This window comes from Mirounga angustirostris, unplaced genomic scaffold (genome assembly GCF_029215605.1).
Source record: "Mirounga angustirostris isolate CCGP_5_RB_7025 unplaced genomic scaffold, mMirAng1.0.hap1 SCAF_4, whole genome shotgun sequence".
Classification (NCBI taxonomy): Eukaryota; Metazoa; Chordata; class Mammalia; order Carnivora; family Phocidae; genus Mirounga; species Mirounga angustirostris.
Window position 1 is genome coordinate 159339537 of NW_026991712.1, and position 22569 is coordinate 159362105.

Below are 22569 nucleotides of genomic sequence, written 5' to 3' on the forward strand. Positions count from 1 at the left end.
AACTGAGTATTCATTTTGCCCCAGACATTGTACAATACAGCTTTTAATAAAAGATTACAGTAAAAAAAGAAAAAGACGTAACAAAATTTATCATCTTAACCATTTTTAAAAGTACAGCTCTGTGGCATGATGTGTATTTATGTTGTTGTGCTACCATTACCAACATCCATCCATAGAATTCTTTTCACCTTGCAAAACTGAAACTGAACCTATTAAACAATAACTCCCTATTACTCCCTCCCTTCAGTCCCCTGGCAACCACCATCCTACTTCCTATCTCTATGTGCAATATTGCTTTCATGTTATATTTTCTGTTCAAAAAAGCAACACAAGAGTAGGAAAATGGCATCAGGGTGTAGACAAATAGATCGGTGAACAGAAGAGAATCCAGAAATACACCTACATACATATGGCTAATTGATTTTCAACAAGGTGCAAAGGCAATTTCTTAATTCAATGAGAAAGCAGTCTTTTCAACAAAAGATATGGAACATTTAGCTATTCATTTTAAAAACACAAAAAACTTCCATCCACGCCTCATACAATACACAAAAATTAGCTCCAAATGGATCATAGATCTAAATGTAAAACCTCAAACAAAGTTCTGGAAAAGAACAGAAGAAAATCTTTGTAGTCTTGAGACAGGCAGATTTCTTATATATAACATGAAAAACATAATTCATAAAAGAGAAAGTTGATAGACAGAACTTCATCAAAATTAAGAACTTGTGTTCTCCAAGAGATACTGTTAAGAGAATAAAAAGAAAAGCCACAGCCTAGGAGAGTATTTTTGCAAAGAATATATTCGATTCCATTTTTTCCCCTGACCCATCAACTCTGTGTTATAGAAGGGATCAACTTAATAGAAATTAACCATGGCCTGGCTGCTCGTGTGCCCACCTAGTTATGTAGGACTTTTCTTTCCTGTCTTACCCAGTATTTCCTAGTAGTTCTTGACAGTATCTCACATGAGTTCACCCACACTTCTGTCCAGAATGTGTGACACCCACCTCAGTTTATCCTTGTGATTTGCTCCCTATAAGCAGGTACACAGCACCTCAGGCTTTCCCTGTTGGCCACATCACCACAATGAAATCTGTGTCATGGCCAAGGGTGTTCCCTCCAGAGTCCCAAGTGAACCAGAGTCAGAATGTATATAACTTAGAAGTGATACAAATCACCATCCCCATTCTGCCCACTCTTTGCCATCTAAAACAAACAAACAAAAAAAACCCAACACACACACACATACACACATCTGATGAAGGGTTTATGTCCAGAAACAGACCCCACACACACCTCTCTCAAACCTCAACAATAAGAAAACAAACAATCCATTTTTTTAATGGGCAAAGATATTTCACCAAAAAAGATGTAAGGATGGCAAATAAGCACATGAAAAAGTACTCAACATAGTAAGTCATTAGTGGGGCACCTGGGTGGCCCAATCAGTTAAGCATCCAACTCTTGACTTCAGCTCAGGTCATGATTTCAAGGTCGCGAGATCAAGCCATGTTAGGCTCCACACTCAATGGGGAGTCTGCTGAAGATTCTCTCTCTCCCATTGCCTCTCTCTCCCATTGCCTCTCGCTCTGCCCCTCTCCCCACTCACACATCCACGCATGGGTTATCTCTCTCTCTCTCTCTCTCAAAAATAAATAAATAAATCTTAAAAAAAAAAAAAACGAGGGCCTGGATGGTTAGTTAAGCATCTCCCTCTCTCTCTGCCCGGCCCCTGCCCCATGCTCTCTCAAATGAATAAATAAATCTTTAAATAAAATAAAAATGTCATTAGGGAAATGTAAATTAGAACCACAAAGAGCTACCACTAATTCTAGAATGGCTAAAATGAAAAAGAGTGGCCACACCAAGTGTTGATCAGGAGGTGGAAAACTAGAACTCTCACACATTGTTGGTGGGAATGTAAAATGATACAACTACTCTGAAAAACCTGTCATGTGATCCAGCCATTCCACCTAGGTATTTACCCAAGAGAAAGCATTTGTCCACACAAAGACTCATACATAAATGTTCACAGCTACTTTATTTGTAATAGCCAAAAACTAGAAATAAGCCAAATGTCTATCAACAGGTGAATGAGCAAATCATGACAGAACCATACAATACCCAGCAAGAAAACATATTAACTAGTAATATAAACTTGAATTTCAAAATAATTATACTAAGTGAAAGAAGCCAAAGACACTGCAGAGTTTTATTTATATAAAATTCTTAAAAATGCAATCTAACCTATAGAGACAGAAAGCAGATCAATAGTTGAGTGATGGTGGCAAGATGGTAGGGAAAGAGGAAATGCAATGGAGTGAGAAGGAACTTCTAGGGGTGATGGATATACTCATTATCTTGATTATGGTGATGATTTCATGGGTGTTTGGATATGCCAAAGCTTATCAAATTGAACATTTTAACTACGAGCAGTTTATTGTATGTCAATTATAATTCAACAATGCTGGTTCTTTTTTAAGATTTTATTTATTTATTTCACAGAGAGAGAGCGAGAGAGGGAACACAAGCAGGGGGAGGGGGGGAGGGAGAAGCAGGCTTCCCGCCAAGCAGAGAGCCCAATGTGGGGCTTGATCCCAGGACCCTGGGATCATGACCTGAGCCGAAGGCAGACGCTTAATGACTGAACCACCCAGGTACCCCGAACAACACTGTTTTTAAAAAACATAAGGGCCACAGGGCGCCTGGCTGGCTCAGTCGGTGGAATGTGTGACTCTTGATCTCAGGGTCGTAAGTTCGAGCCCCACATTGGGCATAGAGATCCGCACCCAACGTGGGGCTTGAACTCACGACCCTGAGATCAAGACCTAAGCTGAGATCAAGAGTGGGACATTTAATTGACTAAACCAACTAGGTGCACCAAAAATAAAATGAAGACATATGGGCCAAAAGTACACAAAATCATAAAAAGGAATTTAAATAAATTTTATTTTTCAACTGTCAGATTTATAATTTTTACTGCAAAAAATAGAAAACTTCGGTGCATAAATATAAAAAATGAAACAATAAACTGGAGAGAAGATAACCCTAAGGTATATGACCAGCCAAACATTTATGTCTAACATACATAATTTCATAAAAACTGTAAAGAAGAAGTTGGGGTAAAAAAAAAAAAAAAAAAGAAAGAAAAAGGGAGCCTCGGTGGCTCAGGTGGTTAAGTGGCCAACTCTTGATTTCGGCTTAGGTCATGATTCTTAGAGTCGTGAAACTAAGCCCTACATTGGTCTCCACGCTCTGCTTGTCCCTCTCCCTCCCTGCACTTGTGTGCGCTCTCTGTCTCTCTCACAAAAAAATAAATAAAATCTTAAAAAAAAAAAAAAAAGGTAAAGAAAAAGACAAATAAGGGGCGCCTGGTTGGCTCAGTCAGTAGAGCATGCAAATCTTGATCTTGGGGTTCTGAGTTCAAGCCCCATGTTGGGTGTGGAGATTACTTAAAAATAAAATCTTAGATAAAATACAATGGCAAATAACCCAACTAAAAAATAATCAAAAGCAATTCACAGAAGAGGAAATATGAATAGCAATAAATATAACTAAACGGGTAACTCCTTACAAGTAAACAGGAAAAAAAATTAAAACCACAATGAGATACCGCAGTCCACCCACGCGAATGGCTAAAATTTAACTACACTGAGTATTGGCAAGAATGTGGGGCAATGTTAACTTTCATACACTGGTAACTGGCATAAACTGCTACAGATACTTCGGAGAATAACTTGGCAGTATTTATTACAGTTGAAGGCAGGCCTATATATGAACCCAGAAACTCCACTTTAAGCATATACCCTGAAGAGATTTTTGTACCCATGTATCAAGATATATTGGAAAGATGTCCACCCCAACAGTTAATGTAAATAAATGCCTCTAAATCCATTAATAAAAGAATGGACAAATGAATTATAATATATTTACATAATAAGACACTACACGCCACTGAACAACGAATGTGCCAAAGCTACACATACCAATACAGATAAATCTTAGAAACATTATGTTGAATTTATTTTTCCATTATGTTGAACTTAAAAAGCTTCTGAAGAATACATATAGTACAGCATTTAAGTAAAGCTGAAAAATACATAAAATACTAAAGACTGTATTAAAATGCACAAATGCTAAGTAAAGAGATGCAGGAGAATGATTAAATACCAAAATCAGGATGGTGGTGGGAGATAAAAGAATCTGTGAAAGGGTAGGGACATAGGTAGCTTCATCATTTAATTTCTTAGGTCATGTTCATTTTATACACTCTTTACTGCTTTGTATGTTGGAGGTATTTGACTTTTAATATGCTTCATAGTTCTGAGCAAAACTGGTTTTCAACCTAGATTCTTACACCAAGCCTAACACAAACAAGAGACAGGAGAGATCTCAGAAAGCTATCAGAGGGTATTCCTTCAGACCCAAAGTAAAGGAGTAAAAGGAGAAAAAGACTCAAGGGCTAGGGAAACAGAGAGGAGGGAGAGAAGCAAAGACAAGTACTGAAACAACAGCTGATAAAATGAAAATTAAGGGCGCCTGGGTGGCTCAGTTGGTTGAGCGACTGCCTTCGGCTCAGGTCATGATCCTGGAGTCCCTGGATCGAGTCCCGCATCGGGCTCCCTGCTGGCAGGGAGCCCGCTTCTCCCTCTGACCTTCCCCCCTCTCATGTGCTCTCTCTCTCTCTCATTCTCTCTGCCTCAAATAAATAAATAAATAAAATCTTTAAAAAAAAAAATTTTTTTTTTTAAAGATTTTATTTATTTATTTATTTGAGAGAGAGAAACAGCATGAGAGGAGAGAGGGTCAGAGGGAGAAGCAGGCTCCCCGCTGAGCTTGGAGCCCAATGTGGGACTCGATCCCGGGACTCCGGGACCATGACCTGAGCTGAAGGCAGTCGCTTAACCAACTGAGCCACCCAGGCGCCCTAAAAAAAAATTTTTTTTTAATTAAAAAAAAAAAAAGAAAATTAAAAGGGTTAACAGGTGGGGCACCTGGCTGGCTCAGTCAGTTGAGAATACAACTCCTGATCTTGGGGTTGTAAGTTTGAGCCCCATGCTGGGTGTAGAGATTACTTAAAAATAAAATATTTTTTTATTTTTTTATTTTATTTTATTTTTAAAAAATATTTTATTTATTTGACAGAGAGAGAGACAGCGAGAGAGGGAACACAAGCGAGGGGAGTGGGAGAGGGAGAAGTAGGCTTCCTGCAGAGCAGGGAGCCCAATGCGGGGCTCGATCCCAGGACCCTGAGACCATGACCTGAGCCGAAGGCAGACGCTTAACAACTGAGCCACCCAGGCGCCCCAATAAAATATTTTTTTAAATAAAATAAAAATAAAAGGGTAACAGGATAAGTACAAACCATATAAAAATACAAGAAACAAAGTGAATCTCCTACTAATTCATGCAACACATAACACTTTAGTAATTCTTTCAAAACTTTTTCTATACATCACTGCTTTATATCTTGGATATCCTTTCATACTAATACATATAGCACTACCTTATCATCTGTTTAAATTTTATTTGAAAAAATACTGAAATACAACAAAAGAGTAAAATCCACCTGCAACCCTACCACTTTAAAATTTCGTATGCAATAAAGAGGTGAAAAATCACACTTGTATTCCACCTAATTCCACTCCCAATTCCCCACCTCCAAATAACCCCTATAAATAATTTGGTACAAATGCCTTAGGTACATAAACAAAAGCTTTCCAATTCTTTGTAATAATCTCCTGGACTCAAATGTCTTATGGTTTGGGAACGTTCAAAGGGTACTTATTTTTTGGCATTTCCAAACCTAAAATATGAAAGATTTCTGGCATTCCTACTCTCCCTTAAATTAGTAAGGCTTCCCTTCTTAACTGTATACTTGCTTCCAATTTTTTAGTTTGGCAACCAAGACCAATGAAGCTGACTATAGAAAAGTGGCATGGAAAATCATTTCTTTATAATCTATACCAATTGGAAAAGAACAATAATGCTTAATCAAAACCATTTATGTTAGATCTCAAAATTATTACACAATCATTAAGCATGGAATTGTTTCACTTACGCTCCTCTTACCTAAGGACAAACTAATTTGAAGGTGGATAAATAATCAAACACTGACTACGGCTCTATTGTATCAATAAGCAAAGATAACATAAAAATTGTTTAATGTTTATCTTCTCCACTAGACAATAAACTAGGAAGGCAAGAACCACACACATCTGTTTTTTTCATCATTGTAGACCAGAACCCAGCATACTGAGTAGTATATAGCAGGTATTCTGTAATTACTTGCTTTTGATGCTTTGTACTATTATTAAAGGATTTGCTAACTTATTTTTGAAGCTTGATTAAGACAGTTTTTCAGATACGTATCTTTGATGAGAGTAAAATACAACTGTATACTAAAATTCGGGGGTGCCTGAGTGGCTCCGTGTAGGTGAAGTGTCTGCCTTTAGCTCAGGTCATGATCCTGGGGTCCTGGGATTGAGCCCCATGTCAGGTTCCCTGCTCCGCAGGGAGTCTGCTTCTCCTTCTCCCTCTGCCCCTCCCCCGTTTATGCATTCTCTCTCTCTCAAATAAATAAAATCTTTTTAAAAAGTTCTAAATAAATAAATAAATAAAACAAATTCAACTTATTTGGTTCCAGATTCTCACTGCTTCATTCAAATCCTATAAAGGAGAGCAGCATAATGTTGACCAAACTGCACTTCTGGGAATTTTTAAAAGGAAATGGTTAGATCCTATTTTTTAGGTGGGTGTTCACATCAGATTAATGATGCACTAGCCATGAATTTTGTTTGGTGGTAAATAAATATGTCAATATTCAGAATTTTACTGATATTATATTTTGATCCTCAGCCTACATCTTTTCCCCCTTAAAAGTTTTAAGCTGCAAAGGGAGTGAACAAGGTAACTTCTAAAGTTCTTCCCTCAAACATATGATTATGAAAACATGACCACCTTTTACCCAGGGACTCAAACCCAATGTGTTACAAATTCAAATCACTTTTGATATGTATGGATTTCAATAAAATGAAATACATAATTTAAATGCCAAACAATAAACCAAGTTAAAACCAATAATCAAATGAATCAAAAAAATTGTATATAGAATGATCTGTTAGTTACAACAGGTCAAACTCATTATATCCACTATATATGGATCCATATTGTTTCAACATTAAAAAAAAATTTACTGTAAATTACACTTCTAGTCTACAAAGCTCATCACAGGCTCTCTGAATCTAAACCCATACTGCAAACGCTCTATAAACATCTAGGAAACTTTTTTTTTTTCAATGAGCTGTACATTAACAGGAAAATGGTGGAAAGCTGCCCTCCATGAAAAATTTTATTTTTAATTTTTTTTAAGATTTTATTTATTTGCGAGAGAGAGAATGAGAGAGAGCAGGAGAGGGAGGAGGGTCAGAGGGAGAAGCAGACTCCCTGCCGAGCAGGGTGCCAGGTGCGGGACTCGATCCCGGGACTCCAGGATCATGACCCGAGCTGAAGGCAGTCGCTTAACCAACTGAGCCACCCAGGTGCCCCATGAAATACTTCTTTAAAACATTATTCAGGGGGCGCCTGGGTGGCTCAGTTGGTTAAGCGACTGCCTTCAGCTCGGGTCATGATCCTGGAGTTCCGGGATCGAGTCCCGCATCGGGCTCCCTGCTCGGCGGGGAGTCTGCTTCTCCCTCTGGCCCTCCCCCTCTCATGTGCTCTCTCTCTCTCTCAAATAAAAAAAAAAAAAAACATTATTCAGGATGGGCGCCTGGGTGGCTCAGTTGGTTGGGCGACTGCCTTCAGCTCGGGTCATGATCCTGGAGTCCCAGGATCAAGTCCCGCATCGGGCTCCCTGCTCAGCAGGGAGTCTGCTTCTCCCTCTCCCGCTCCCCCCTCTCGTGCTCACTCTTTCTCACTCTCTCTCTCAAATAAATAAATAAAATCTTAAAAAAAAAAAAAAACATTATTCAGGATGGAAAGGAAATAAAGAAATTGACACACTGGGTACCTATCTGCTACCAAAACCTATGCTAACGGTAGTGTTATACTGTCCCACTTGATATTCACAACCACCTATCGGGGAACTTTCCATTACCCCCAAATTTTATAACAAGAAAAAGATCCAAGGCAATGTTTAAGGTCACAAGAATGTTAGAATGAGGATTTATTTTTTTAGTATTTTATTTATTTATTTGACAGAGAGAGAGCACAAACAGGGAGAGCAGCAGGCAGAGGGAGAGGGAGAAGCAGGTCCCCCCACAGAGGAGGGAGCTCAATCCCAGGACGCTGGGATCATGACCTGAGCTGAAGGCAGACGCTCAACGGACTGAGCCACCCAGGCGCCCCTAGAATGAGGATTTAGAGTGAAATCGCCTAACTTCAAATCTACTTTCTACTGAATATGCTATCCATTTCATAAGACAATAAAACATAAGACTGACCAAATCTGATGTATCCACACTTACTGTTAGATCTTTATGGGATAATTTTGTTCTAGATTTAATATTTTCATTTAGCAAGTCCCTTAAACACTGAAATAAAGATTTCACTCTGAAGGAAAAAGCCAAATAAGGATAATGAACATTAACTAATGTAAACAAATAACTTCAGTTCAAATTAGTAGAGTGGTTTCCACTGTGTGGGCATTTATACTAGAGGGATAAGTAATAACCCACTGGGGGCAGAAATATAGTATTAACACTTTAAATGATTTTCAAAAACTTCATCACTTTTTTTTTTTTTTTAAAGATTTGAGAGAGAGCAGGAGAGGGGTGAGGGGCTGAGTGAGCAGCAGACTCCCCACTGAGCATGAAGTCTGATGCAGGGCTCAGTCCCAGGACCCTGGTATCATGACCTGAGCCAAAGGCACACGCTTAACCGAATGAGCCACCCAAGCGCCCCAAAAATTTCATCACTTTTATATTTTTCTGTGATTGCTTATAACATAGGTACTGCATAAATAAAACATTTATTATTCATTTATTTCAATAAGGATACACAAATGTTTGGAGACGACTTAGAAAATAGTCCTTGGCGAATGTTTTTCAACAGAATTATATAATTTTGAAGGAGAATCAAACCTTAAAGATTATCTCATTTTTTTTCCTTTTTTTAAAAAATTTTATTTTATTATGTTATGTTAGTCACCATACAATACATCATTAGTTTTTGACGTAGTGAGATTATCTCATTTAAGCAGCAATTTGAAACCCCCAAAACAAACTGATTTGGCCCAAGGTCATACATCCACTCAGTGGCACATTATTTGAAAACTTATCAAAATAACAATACAAGAAAAAGTTAACTAATGGAAAACATTAGGGTCTTTCCAGTTATTCAGCTATGACTTAGTCTTCCTAGAGTCTAGTAGCACTGGTATATAAAACATCAATATATGTTTGCTGGAAATGAGTACACGGACATTTCTCACAGCAACAATCAATCACTAATTTGTATCATATATTCCAATGGCTTCAGGTTAGGCTGCAACTAACTATGTGTCTTGAGAACCTCAAAGCAGCATGGAATCTTAAGATTACATGATCATACTCAATGATTAGACAATCACATTTTAGTGACTTTCAACTAGTAACATTTTAAAATACAGGTATGTAAAAAAAAAAAAAGTAAAGACAAACCTCAAAAGGAAAAAATTTCAAATATCTAATACATGTGAAAAAGCATGCAAATGCTGTTAAAATGAAAATTAGTAAAATGGTATAAGAGCAATTATTTGCCACTATCAGACTGGCCAATATTAAAAAGTTTAGTAACACCAGAGTTAGCAAGGATATAGTCAAACAGGGACTCCCAAACACTACTGATAGGAGTACATATGCAACTTCTTGTAGGCCAGTATCCAGCAAAATTTAAAATAAACATTCTCTTTAATACAGTAATTTCAATTCCAAGACTTTATGCTATAGGTATTAATAACCACTGCTTAATGTTTAAGGATGTTCAATGCAACCTTATTTATGATAACAATAAAGAACACAATGGCTTAATTATGATACATGCTCAACATGTGTTGATATAGAAAATTGTTCTCAATATATTAAATTAAAACCTAAACTGCAGATTTGAGCTTTTAAGAATACACAAGAGATTTAACTCTTCTGGGGAATGACTGGAGGGACTGAGGGGGCAGAAGAGGGCTTTTACTTTTTTCCTTAAGCCTTCCTGTAACATTATATATTTTGAGCATGCTTTTATAGTTGATTTTTTTTTTTTTTTTCCAGTTAAAAGAGTGTTGAGGGGCACCTGGGTGGCTCAGTCCTTAAGCATCTGGCTTAGGCTGGGGTCGTGATCCCGGGGTCCTAGGATCTAGCCCCACATGGGGCTCTCTGCTCAGCGGGAAGCCTGCTTCTCCCTCTCCCACTCCCCCTGCTTGTGTTCCCTCCCTCTCTGTCAAAAAAAAAAAAAGAGTGTTAAAGGGGGTTCTTGGGTGGCTCAGTCAGTTAATCGGCTGCCTTTGGGTCAGGACATGATCCCAGGGTCCTGGGATTGAGCCCCCACATCAGGCTCCCTCTGCTCAGCAGGGTGCCTGCTTCTCCCTCTGCCCCTCCCCCCACTTGTGTTCTGTCTCTCAAATAAATAAAAATCTTTAAAAAATAAATAATTTTATTCTTAAAAAAGTGTTGAAGGCTTTGCTACCTGCAGAATTTAAAATCAAGGTAGTTTTCAATGGAATACTATGCAGTTTTTTCTAAAATAGTAAATGTGTGTATTCCACAAGAAAGATGTCTGTAATATATTGTTAATATACAAGCTCGACACTATTTTTCTAAAAATATGTACATATATAGAAAAATTCTGTAAGTATACATTCCCAAACTGTTAACCTAAGAAAACTATTAACCTAGAAAAACATAGTACTGAAGTATAAGGGTGTGACAGTTTTCAACCTTTACTCTCTTCTTTTACATTGTTCTAATTTTTCTTTAACAATTAGAATGTATTTATGAATTGCTTGGACAATTAAAAATTCCAATCTTTAAGCAATCTTGAGAAAGAAAAACAAAGCTGGAGATAGCATTAATTCCAGATTTCAAGATATACTACAAAGCTGTAGTAATCAAAACAGTATGATACTGGCACAAATACAGGCATATAGATCAACAGAACAGAAAAAAGAGCCCAGAAATAAAGCCACGCTTATGTGGTCAATTAATCTATGATGATGGGGGCAAGAATATACTATAGGGAAAAGACAGTCTCTTCAATAAATGGTGCTGGGGAAACTGGACAGCTACATGTAAAAGAATGAAAATGGACCACTCTCTAACACCATACACAAAAATAAACTCAAAATGGACCTAAATGTGAGGCCTGAGGGGTGCCTGGGTGGCTCAGTTGGTGAAGCAGCTGGCTTCGGCTCAGGTCATGATCCCAGGGTCCTGGGATCGAGCCCCACATCGGGCTCCCTGCTCCGCGGGAGGCCTGCTTCTCCCTCTCCCGCTCCCCCTGCTTGTGTTCCCTCTCACTTGTCTCTCTCTCTCTGTCAAATAAATCTTTAAAAATGAATGAATGAATGAATGAATGAATGTGAGGCCTGAAATAATAAAAATCCTAGAAAAGAATACAGGTATTAATTTCTCTAACATCAGCCCTACCAACATTTTTCTAGATATATCTCTAACGCAAGGGAAACAAAAGCAAAAATCAACTCCTGGGACTACATCCTTTTGCACCACAAAGGAAACAATCAACAAAACAAAAAGACAACCTACTGAATGGACAAGATATTTGCAAATGATATATCCGCTAAGGGGTTAATATCCCAAATATATAAAGAACTTATTAGGGGCGCCTGGGTGGCTCAGTCGTTAAGCGTCTGCCTTCGGCTCAGGTCATGATCCCAGGGTCCTGGGATTGAGTCCCGCATCGGGCTCCCTGCTCAGCGGGAAGCCTGCTTCTCTCTCTCCCACTCCCCCTGCCTGTGTTCCCTCTCGCTGTGTCTGTCAAATAAATAAAATCTTTAAAAAAAAAAAAAGAACTTATACAACGGAACACCAAAAAAGCAAATAATCCAATTAAAAAATGGGTAGGGGACCTAAACAGACATTTCTCCAAAGAAAACACACAAATGGTCGACACACGAAAAATTGCTCAACAGCTCTAATTATCAGGGAAATGCAAATCAAAGCCGCAAGGATACCCATCTTACGTCTATCAGAATGGCTAGAATCAAAAAGACAAGAAATGACAAGTGCTGGTGAGGATGTGGGGGCAAAAGGAACCCTTGTACATGTGGTAATGTAAACTGGTATAGCAAATTTTTTTCCACACTATGGAAAACAGTATGGAAGCTCCTCAAAAAGTAAAAATGGGGTGGGGGGAATAAAAATAGAAGTAGGTATGACCCAATAATTCCACTTCTGGGTATTTTCCCAGGGAAAACAAAAGCACTAACTCAAAAAGATAAACACACCCCTATGCTTACTACAGCATTATTTACAATAAACAAGATATGGAAACAACTTAAGTGTCCATCAACAGACAAATGCATATACATACATATAATGGAGTATTACACAGCCATAAAAAAGGATAAGATCTTGCCATTTGTGACAACATGGTTGGATCTAGAGGGTATGGTGCTAAGTGAAATAGGGCAGACTGAGAAAGACAAATAACAAAGGATTTCACTCTCATGTGGATTCTAAAAAACAAATGAATAAACAAAAAGGAGAATTAGACCTATAAATACAGAGAACAAACAGATGGTTGCCAGAGGGAAGAGGAAGTAGGACAATGGAAATAAAGGGTGAAGAGGAGTGGGAGATACAGGCTTTTGGTTATAGAATGGATAAGTCATGGGAATAAAAGACAGCATAGGGAATATACTCAATGACACTGTAATAACATGTATGGTGACAGATGGTAGCTACACTTGTGAGCATAGCATAACATATAGAGAATTTGAATCACTATTTTGTACACCTGAAACTAAAGTAATGCTGTCAACTATACTCAAAATTTTTTTAATTTTAATACTTATATATACACACATACTGTATACATATTTTTCCAAAAATCAGAGTGAAACACCAGTGAGATTACATAGTGGTTTCACTTTCTTCATTTATACATCCTGTCTTAAGCTTTTAGAATGAGCACATATAAGAATCACAAAAAATTTTTAATGTAAATATTTAGGCTTTTTAAAAGATTTTAGAATTTATTTACTTGAGAGAGGAAGAGAGAGAGTGTGCAGGCACGAGCAGGGGTGGGGGGGTGGGGGGAGGAGCAGAGGGAGAGGGAGAAGCCTGATGCAGGGCTTGATCCCAGGACCTTGAGATCATGACCTGAGCCGAAGGCAGCTGCTTAACCAACTGAGCCACCTAGTGGCCCCCATATTGAGTTTTATTACTTTAAGATACCTTATGTATTTTAAGCATACATATTTAAAAAGCAAACTAAAGAAAATGAAAGCACAATTAAAAATATGCCTATTTTATACAACCATATACCATAAAAATGCAATTTCAAAACTAGGCCATTCATTCTATCGTATCTATCATACACATAATAATTCCTACGTGTGTCCGTATTAATAAAGCATTATTGTGCTGACTAATGTTACACGCTTAGGCTATTTCCTTAGGAGTAAAAATACTATGCAATCAAATGTCAGCACAATAACCTAATAGATTCCCCCCAAAAAGGACAAGCAAGGCATTAAAAAAACATATTAAAGAATTCAAACATAGCACAAAAATGAGAAGAAATAGACAAACACATTTGTAGTTCTCCAGCTAGCTATGTTGCAGAAATACAGGTAAAACTAAATGAATAACCCCTTAACTCAAGATATGTCTGAAATAGGGACGCCTGGGTGGCTCAGTCATTAAGCGTCTGCCTTCAGCTCAGGTCATGATCCCAGGGTCCTGGGATGGAGCCCCGCATCGGGCTCCCTGCTCTACAGGAAGCCTGCTTCTCCCTTTCCCACCCCCCCACTTGTGTTTCCTCTCTTGCTGTCTCTCTCTCTGTCAAAATAAATAAATAAAATCTTTAAAAAAAAAAAAAAAGATAGGTCTGAAATAGAATTCAATCTTAATTTCCAAAAAATTACAATACATGGAAATATTTTTCATATGGGACAGTAAGTATAATTCAAAACCTGCAAAAACTTTGAAGGGAAATTTTTTCATAAAAAGCTCATAGTCATGTTTTAGGCTGAAACTGGGGAATCAAAATTCAGTGGTATGCAGACATAAAGCAATCCACTCTTCCCCAGTGATTTACTTTGCTATAATGAAAGAAAAACATATGATAGGGGGTGATACCAGGTTTAGAACACGGCAAAATGTTAAATGTTCTGGACCGGCTAAGTTTGGCAAATGCTGCACAACACTTAATGCTCTCTAGGAGACTCACAGTGCATCCTAACATATATAAGATGACACATTAAAAAACATTTATCCCAACTTACATGAACATACAATCCTTACTTCAAGAAGTACTTACTAATACACAGAACTCATGGAACAAAAAACAGTTTAGGAAATGCTGATATAGGAAAAAGAGCATGGACTTAGGAATCTGAAGACTGCCACAGCTTACTAACTGTGTGACCCTGGGAAAGTTACTTTATTTCCCTGAGTCTCAGTTTTCTATCTGTAAAATGAAAATAACACCATCTAGGGGTGCCTGGGTGGCTCAGTCGTTAAGCGTCTGCCTTCGGCTCAGGTCATGATCCCAGGGTCCTGGGATCGAGCCCCACATCGGGCTCCCTGCTCGGCAGGAGGCCTGCTTCTCCCTCTCCCACTCCCCCGCTTGTGTTCCTGCTCTCACTAACTCTGTCAAATAAATAAATAACATCTTTTAAAAAAAAAGAAAGAAAATAACACCATCTACCTGAGTGCTTGGCACATAAAAGATTGATAAGTAAATAAATAGTCCCTCTAAATTTTTCACATAATGGCTTATAACTGGCTTTAGTGAGCAATGAGAGCTTGAGGGATCTTTTTATACCATCTTGCCCAATCCCTTATCTATGTACAAGTTTTCCAGTTTGATGTCAATCATATCCAAAATAAATGTTTCAATCTGGCTAAGCAAACTCTGTTAAAAAAAAAGGGGGGGGGCTTTACTTTAAATATTTGTGGAATATAGATAACCATGGGAAATTTTTTTTTTTAAGATTTTATTTATTTATTTGAGAGAGAGAGAGAGAAACAGCATGAGAGGGGATAGGGTCAGAGGGAGAAGCAGGCTCCCCGCTGAGCTGGGAGCCAGATGTGGGACTCGATCCCAGGACTCCGGGATCATGACCTGAGCCGAAGGCAAGTCGCTTAACCAACTGAGCCACCCAGGCGCCCAACCATGGGAAATTCTTAAAAAGCATAAATAAAATTAATTTCTACTCTTTTAAAGATTTTATTTACTTATTCATGAGAGACAGAGAGAGAGGCAGAGGGAGAAGCAGGTTCCCTGCTGAGCAGGGAGCCTGACGCAGGACTCAAACTCGATCCCAGGACCCCCGGATCATGACCTGAGCCGAAGGCAGACGCTTAACCATCTGAGCCACCCAGGCGCCCTAATTTCTACTCTTTAGTAATCAAGATAACAAAGAATAAGACCGGATCTCTACTGGGAAGCAACATAAACTGGCTAACCAAAACATGTCCCTATTTCTTAATAAAGACAGGTAAGACTTGGTACTCTCAAGAAGTCTAGTCAGGGATTTAAGGAAGGGAGGAGATAAAAGATCAACAAATCTTGGGGCGTCTGGGTGGCTCAGTCGTTAAGCGTCTGCCTTCGGCTCGGGTCGTGATCCCAGATCGAGCCCCACATCGGGTTCCCTGCGCCGCGGGGAAGCCTGCTTCTCCCTCTCCCTCTCCCCCTGCTTGTGTTCCCTCTCTCGCTATGTCTCTCTCTGTCGAATAAATAAATAAAATATTTAAAAAAAAAAAAAAGATCAACAAATCTTGATTGAATACCCAGTAAGTGTCAGGGACAATTCTAGGCACTGGGCAAACAAGACAATCAACACCCTCATGATGCTTACATTCCAGATGCAGAGACAGACAGAGAGACAGACATATTTGTCATAGACATCAGATAGTAGCTGGTGATTTAAAGAAACAGAAAGCAGTGTTAAGGAGTTGGAAGATGGGGAAGCGTTAAGATAAGACAGTCAAGGAAGGCCTCTGGGAGAGGTGACAGGTGTCTAGAACTAAGTGAAAACAAAGCACACTTCAGTTTACCAATGCCTTTGCAGGCTTGAAATAAATGGTGCTTTGTATTAGACTTTTTATTAACATTGTTCAGAAGAGCATGATCCACAGGTAGACACAGGAATCACTACTATAAAAGAGACTGGGTGGTACCAAGTACATGACAGCATCCAAAGTTCTCACTGCTTCACAAGTCACATTTATAATTACATTTTGGTCATAATGCAGTGCAATGCTAGCTTCTGCCATTATAACTACCTGTCATCTAGTCTCTAGACATCTCCCAAGAGAAGGCAGCACAAAAAAGAAAAGGTAAAGTATTAAAAATCCTTTAAAATAAAGAGCAAGAGCTCAAGAGTTTTCATGACCACCAATCTCAAGGAGTTAGGAAGACTGATTCCTCTCCAGCTCAACATCTTCAAACTGTTACCTTATTAGGTTGCTAACTCTTCCTCAATACTATAATGCCTCCAATTTTCTCCCTCCAACAACATTACTCCTCGTTCCGCCGATGTAAATGTGTACATTATTATATGAATGTAGGCTAAGTTGACAAGTTATGTTTCCAAGAAATGAGCCAAGTGTCCTCTCCTGTTCCTTTACAGTAATTTCTTATGATAAAGTTGCTTTTTAACATACCAGATTTTACATCAAGTGTTCTTTTTGAAGTACTCACCTCTTGAGTATATCATGAAGTTCTACATATAATTCATTCAACAAATTAGTTTTATGCCAGGCACTGTATTAATTGCTAGGTACCAAGTATACAAAAAAGACTAAACAAGACCCCTGCTCAGGTTGGCTTACTAGTCAATAACAGACAAAAACCAGAAACAACTGTTCAGGTACCACACCTACATAAAAGATGTACATTAAGTGAAAGAATCACCTCATTCTGTCTGCTGAAAAAAGAAAACACTTCTGAAAGACTTAAAATCTGAACCTGTTCTTAAAAGATAAATAGGCAGATGGGGAAGGGAGGACCTTGAGGTTAATTAGGCCAACTGAGAGATGGATACTGTAGTGAAGGTAGACTCCCCCACACCCCCCGCCCTGCCAAAAAAAGAAGCTGGAAAGGTGGGAGCTAGGAGCTGGTAAAGGGGGAGGCAGTGTCCAGATTCTAAAAGGCTTTGTCTGCCAGGCTAGGCTAGTAAGTCAGAATTTTATCTCGTCTTTGGAGTAAGAAACTATTTAAGGGGCACCTCAGTGGCTCAGTCGTTGAGTGTCTGCCTTCGGCTCGGGTCATGATCCCAGGGTCCTAGGACTGAGCCCTGCATCGGGCTCCCTGCTTCACGGGAGCCCGCTTCTCCCTCTCCCACTCCCCCTGCTTGTGTTCCCTCTCTCGCTGTGTCTCTGTCAAATAAATAAATAAAAATTTTTTAAAAAAAGAAACTATTTAAGAATTTTAGGGAATATAGTGCCTAATGAGACTATATTTACAATTTAGAAAGAATACCAAGATGGACTGTAGATGAAGCCAGTCAGAAAGCAAGAGAATTAGTGAAAACATTGCTCCACTGACATTATGAAGGCTGAACTAAGACAGTGACAGCAAGAAAAGCAAGAGTTAAAAGCATAGGTATGTTCAAAGTGTCAAAAGAACACAAACATCTAAGAGGAAATTTATCTAGTGAAATCAGAGAAAGCTTCACAGGGGAGGTGGTATTTGCACTGGGCCCTAAACAAGGAAAATTTGCCCTACAGAAAATGAGAGAAAAGGACAGAACAGCACAGTGAAAGGGAAAGACAGAATGCTTAATGACCTGAGATCTTGTAAAAGTAGCAATTCTATCCTTTTGGAGATCAAGCAGTTGGTAAATATTTACTGAAAGCCTAAGACAGGCCTCGGATCTTGAAGAATCAAATGAAAATTAAGATCACCTTTCCCAAAATAACACACTTGGAAATTCACAGGCAAAATTTTAATCACAGGAGTAACTGAGATCACATTTGGTCCAAGAACCCCAAGTACAGTACCCCTAAAGAAGAGTAGGATTATGGTGATGGGACTGGCTTGGTTAAGAGCTGATAAGTAAACTGGGGGTAAGGTGGTGAAGACTTTTTATTCTCAAGTTAAGAAATCTGGGCAACTCGACAATTCCGGGAACATTGTTTTTTTTACAGATTATCTTATTTAGTCCATACAACAATACATTTACATGGATAACAAGTACTATTATTATTCTACTTGCCAATGAGAAAACTAAGAGTTAAAGAAAGTAACATACCAAGGTCACATCTCTAGCTTAAATGGGGAAGCCAGTATGCCTATCTGACTTAGACCCTTTGTACTCAGTCACTGACCTAGGAGAAACTTAAATATATGCTGTAATTACTTATTTTAACATTTAAAAATCTATAAAGTCACTATTAGACTAGAACCTAGAACTGTTTCATATAAACAAGGTTTACTCATAAAACTACTTTGTCTGGTATTCTCAAAGTATAATCATTCATCCAATAATTTCAAGTTTGTTAATGTTACTTAAAAAACCTTCAAAATATGTATTACAAAGAAACTACCAGTTGTAAAACTTTAGGAATCATGATGCCCAAAATACAGCAGAAACTTGAGAGGATATTAGCAATTTTTCAACAAAACAAAGACTTGTTTTCTGGAGTTAATCTTATCCACACCATTTGGAAGACAATGTTTTCAGAAAAGGAATTAAGGGAAAGGAGGGAAAAGCCATATCCCACTGTCATTGAATACAAATGTTCACTGAATACAAGTTCATCTAAGTATCATTTTCTTAGTAACTATTACTTCTGAAGTTTCATTTTTATCATCTTCACAAACTTCTGAAAATTGAAAACATGCCCAGAATGAGACAAGCTCTCTATCCTTTCATATGTTGGTTTATTTCTTGATCTGGTGCAATTCCAAAGATAGAGCCATACTGCAAGAGCTAGAGAGAATATGGTCCCAGCCTGTTGCAGGAGGGATCTACTTGGTACAACCTAAGTCTCTGGAACACTTCTAAACTAAATACCTGATGGGGCACCTGGGTGGCTCAGTTAGTTAAGCATCTGCCTTTGGCTCAGGTCATGATCCTAGGGTTCAGGGATCAAGCCCCTAATCGGCTCCCTGCTCAGAGGGGAGTCTGTTTCTCCCTCTGCCTCTGCCCTGCCACCTGCTTGTGCTCTCTCTCTTAAATAAATCAATAAATAAAATCTTTTAAAACCCCCAAAAAACTAAATACCTGATGAAAATACTTTTGTGGTAGTTAAGTATCCCAGAGAGCACAAGCCAAGCTACCTACCTTTACATATTAAGTGCTCCTAGAGGGCATGTTCCTATGGCTAGCACTTAGTGCGATGTCAGGCACACCACAGTGAGTGGATGAATAAATCTTATTCTGCCTTTCAAATGTGAAACCAAGAGCTATTCAACCAAATTTGAATGGTGATATTGTTCCTCCTTCATCATAAAATTATGAACAAGGACACCCTGAATTGATTTTATCTGAGCTATTGAAAAAAAAAAGTGACAAAAATATTGTGACAAATATTGTGAAGAGTTGTATATAAACTTTCTATTCTACTGTTTGTATAAAGCATTATAAGGAGATAAAGGCCAGAAAACAAAATAAATTCCACAGGCACGGTTTGCCCAAGGTTATTAGCTAATAAGTGGTAGAGTTACAATTAGGACCCAACTAGCTCTCAATCCAATGTGCTTCCTATTATAACATATCGTCATCATAGGAACTTCTTTCTTATTTCATTTATTAGTCCAAAAAAATATTTTGGGAAAAATTTTAGGCCAAAAGGAAAACTCATAGAAAAAAATTATAAAAGTATTTTCCTTCTTAAATTCTTCTGTGGCCTTACATTTCTAGGTGTCACCAAGACTCAAGATATTAAAACATTGTTAAAATGAGATGAAAGCTGAAAGCACCAGGCATAAACAAACAAACCAAAAAATATATATATATATATATATATATATGGTATCCTCTGACAAGCTTCAATTTGACTAGTTACATCCATTCTTGTTATCTTTCTAAGATAACAACACAAGCTAAGAAGGATTCCCCCAAACCCACATTTCTTCTCCTGTCCTCCTCCTCACTCCTCCTCCTTGTCCAATTGGCTCCCCATTCTCCCAAAGCTTCAACTTTCCTTCTCATCTCTACCTTTTGGCGCTGAAATGCTCTGCTCCTCTCTCCTCCCCTCCCCCAACATTCCCATGACTCATTTTTATCCTTTCAGACATAGGGGCTCCCTGGACCACCCTATCTAAAGTGGCCTCTCCCAGTTACTTCTAAGTTCGTAACTACAACCCATAGTTAAACTTTTAATTTATTTTTACTAGTTAACTGCCGTTCCCATCAGGATGTCCCAGGATGGCTTTCCCCTCTCAACTGTCTCTACAACACCTCCTTTTCCATCATTACCAAAACTGTTTTTTGGAAATACTGTTATTTCTATCACCTCCTCCCAACTGTAAGCTCATCAAGGGTAAGTGCTGTCTTACTCATTTCCTCAGCACTTGGTAAAGTGCCTGACACCATCCAATGCAGTCAGTAAAAGTTTGTAGAATAAATGTGTGTAGTAAAGTAGGAAGGTTCATTACTAGGGAAGAAGCAAAAGAACAATTACACCTCCACACTTCCTAGTGCAGGGAAATGCTGCAGAGTGTATACATAAAAACTATAATGATACAATGTATTAGCAAGGACAAAATTCCATTTGAAAAGGTGAGATGTCTCTAGCTCAGCAGAGTGGATGAAGAAAAGCAATCAAGCAAGTCTACTTCTTATTTTCCACTGGACCAACAGAGCAAACTGTCCCCTAAAATTACAACTTTGGAACACTGCAATTTATTCAGCACACTCAACTACTCATCAAGAGTCCAAGTACCAACATACTACTATTATTTTGCATTTTCTAAGATACACCAGGTGAGGAGCAGAGGGTTGCCCTGAAACCTGGTAGAACAAACCGTAGAAGTAATAATGGCATATCTTTAAATTTATAGAGAAAAATCTCGAAGTGGCCATGGAGACCAAACTAAACATACCAATAAATATGTAACCACGGGTTAGGACCCGCTACAGCACAGAAATGGTCATACCACTGCCAAAAGAGACCACACTCCACATCTTTCTCAATCCTCTTCTACTCAAAGACCGTAATAACCACTACAAAGCTCCATAGCCTCATTCCTGGTAGCACAATCCTCAAAGGAATACAGAAGAGGCGAAAGAACAGTTTAACAATCTCCCCCTTCCCCGCCTCAAAGAAAAATAAATAAATAAATAAATATAAAATAAAATAAAATAAGGAAAAAAAAAAACAACAACCAATGGGCTCCACAATCCCTAATGAGAAAGCCCTAGACGCCTTTCAAAGCCAACTGTCAGACCTTTTAGGGGCCCACATGACGTTGACTCCAAAGATAAGTCTCTGGCCCCAACACATATCTCCGGATTATTCAGGAAAACCCAGGTTTTCCAGTTTGGAGAAATGCACTCAAAAAAGGATCTCCCAGCAGGAACGAGCAATCAATCTCTCAGGAGGCAATGGCGCTCCAACCACCCGGCAGGGGGACAGGCAACGGCGACAGGGCACGGCCCTTCCAGGGAGCCGCCGGCGCCCTCCGGGCTCTCAGTCTGGCCCAGCGCAACCCGCCCTGGCGGTGGCCAAAGTCGGGCAGTGGTGAAGGGGGGCCAGCGGTCGAGCTTCCCAAGCTGGGCCTTCCCGGCCCGGGGGCGCGGCGAGACACGAAGGTGGCGCCTTTCAGTCCGGCCCCGGCTGCGGCAACGGATCCGGGGGCCTCTTCCCCTGGCCTCCCCACCCCGCCGCCCTCAGCCAGCCAGTCAGCCCCTCACCTGGCAGAAGCTCCGGCAGTAGTTCAAAGATGAGACCTCCGACACCTCCTGCTCCCTCAGCTCTGTTTCCAGCTGCCACAGACACGGTCGCAGTCCCGGGGCTCCCGGCGCCGGAGATGTAGGGCGATGACCCCGAGCCATGGACTCAGTCTCGGTTCCGTCTCCGGCTCCCGTTCCCGCCGGAGCCTCAGCCCCGGCCCCGGCGGCGACGGCGGCGTCTCCCTTTCCGTCCGCCATCTTCCCACGGCCCAGCAGCGCGTAGGCAACCAAGCCACGTGATTCAGACTTGGCCCCGCCCCCGGCCGACCGCACGTGGTGACGCACTCCTTGGCGACGCGGGCGCCGACCGGATTCCGTCACGGGGACTCAGGGTGTTCCTCCTCTCGGCGGCCTTCCTAACAGCCGCCCTGGCAACAGCTTGGAAGCAACTGGCCTCACTCCTACCTGTCTCAGCCTTTCCAGACTCTTTGGAGTCACGGAGTCACCGGGCCTGACATACATGTAGACATAACCTAGATATGAGAGGGATGACACTTGAGCTG

At 39.6% G+C, this 22569-nt stretch overlaps 1 protein-coding gene across 1 annotated transcript in view; it reads right to left on the bottom strand.

Moving 5' to 3' along the window:
• RLF (RLF zinc finger) overlaps nt 1-22294 on the bottom strand; it is an 86460-nt gene extending 64166 nt beyond the window's left edge. The window contains exon 1 of the mRNA XM_045897986.3: nt 22028-22294. Within this exon, the coding sequence (XP_045753942.1) occupies nt 22028-22264 (237 nt within the window). The 5' untranslated portion in view covers nt 22265-22294. The remainder of the gene's footprint in view (nt 1-22027) is intronic.
• Between the last annotated feature and the right edge of the window lie 275 nt (nt 22295-22569).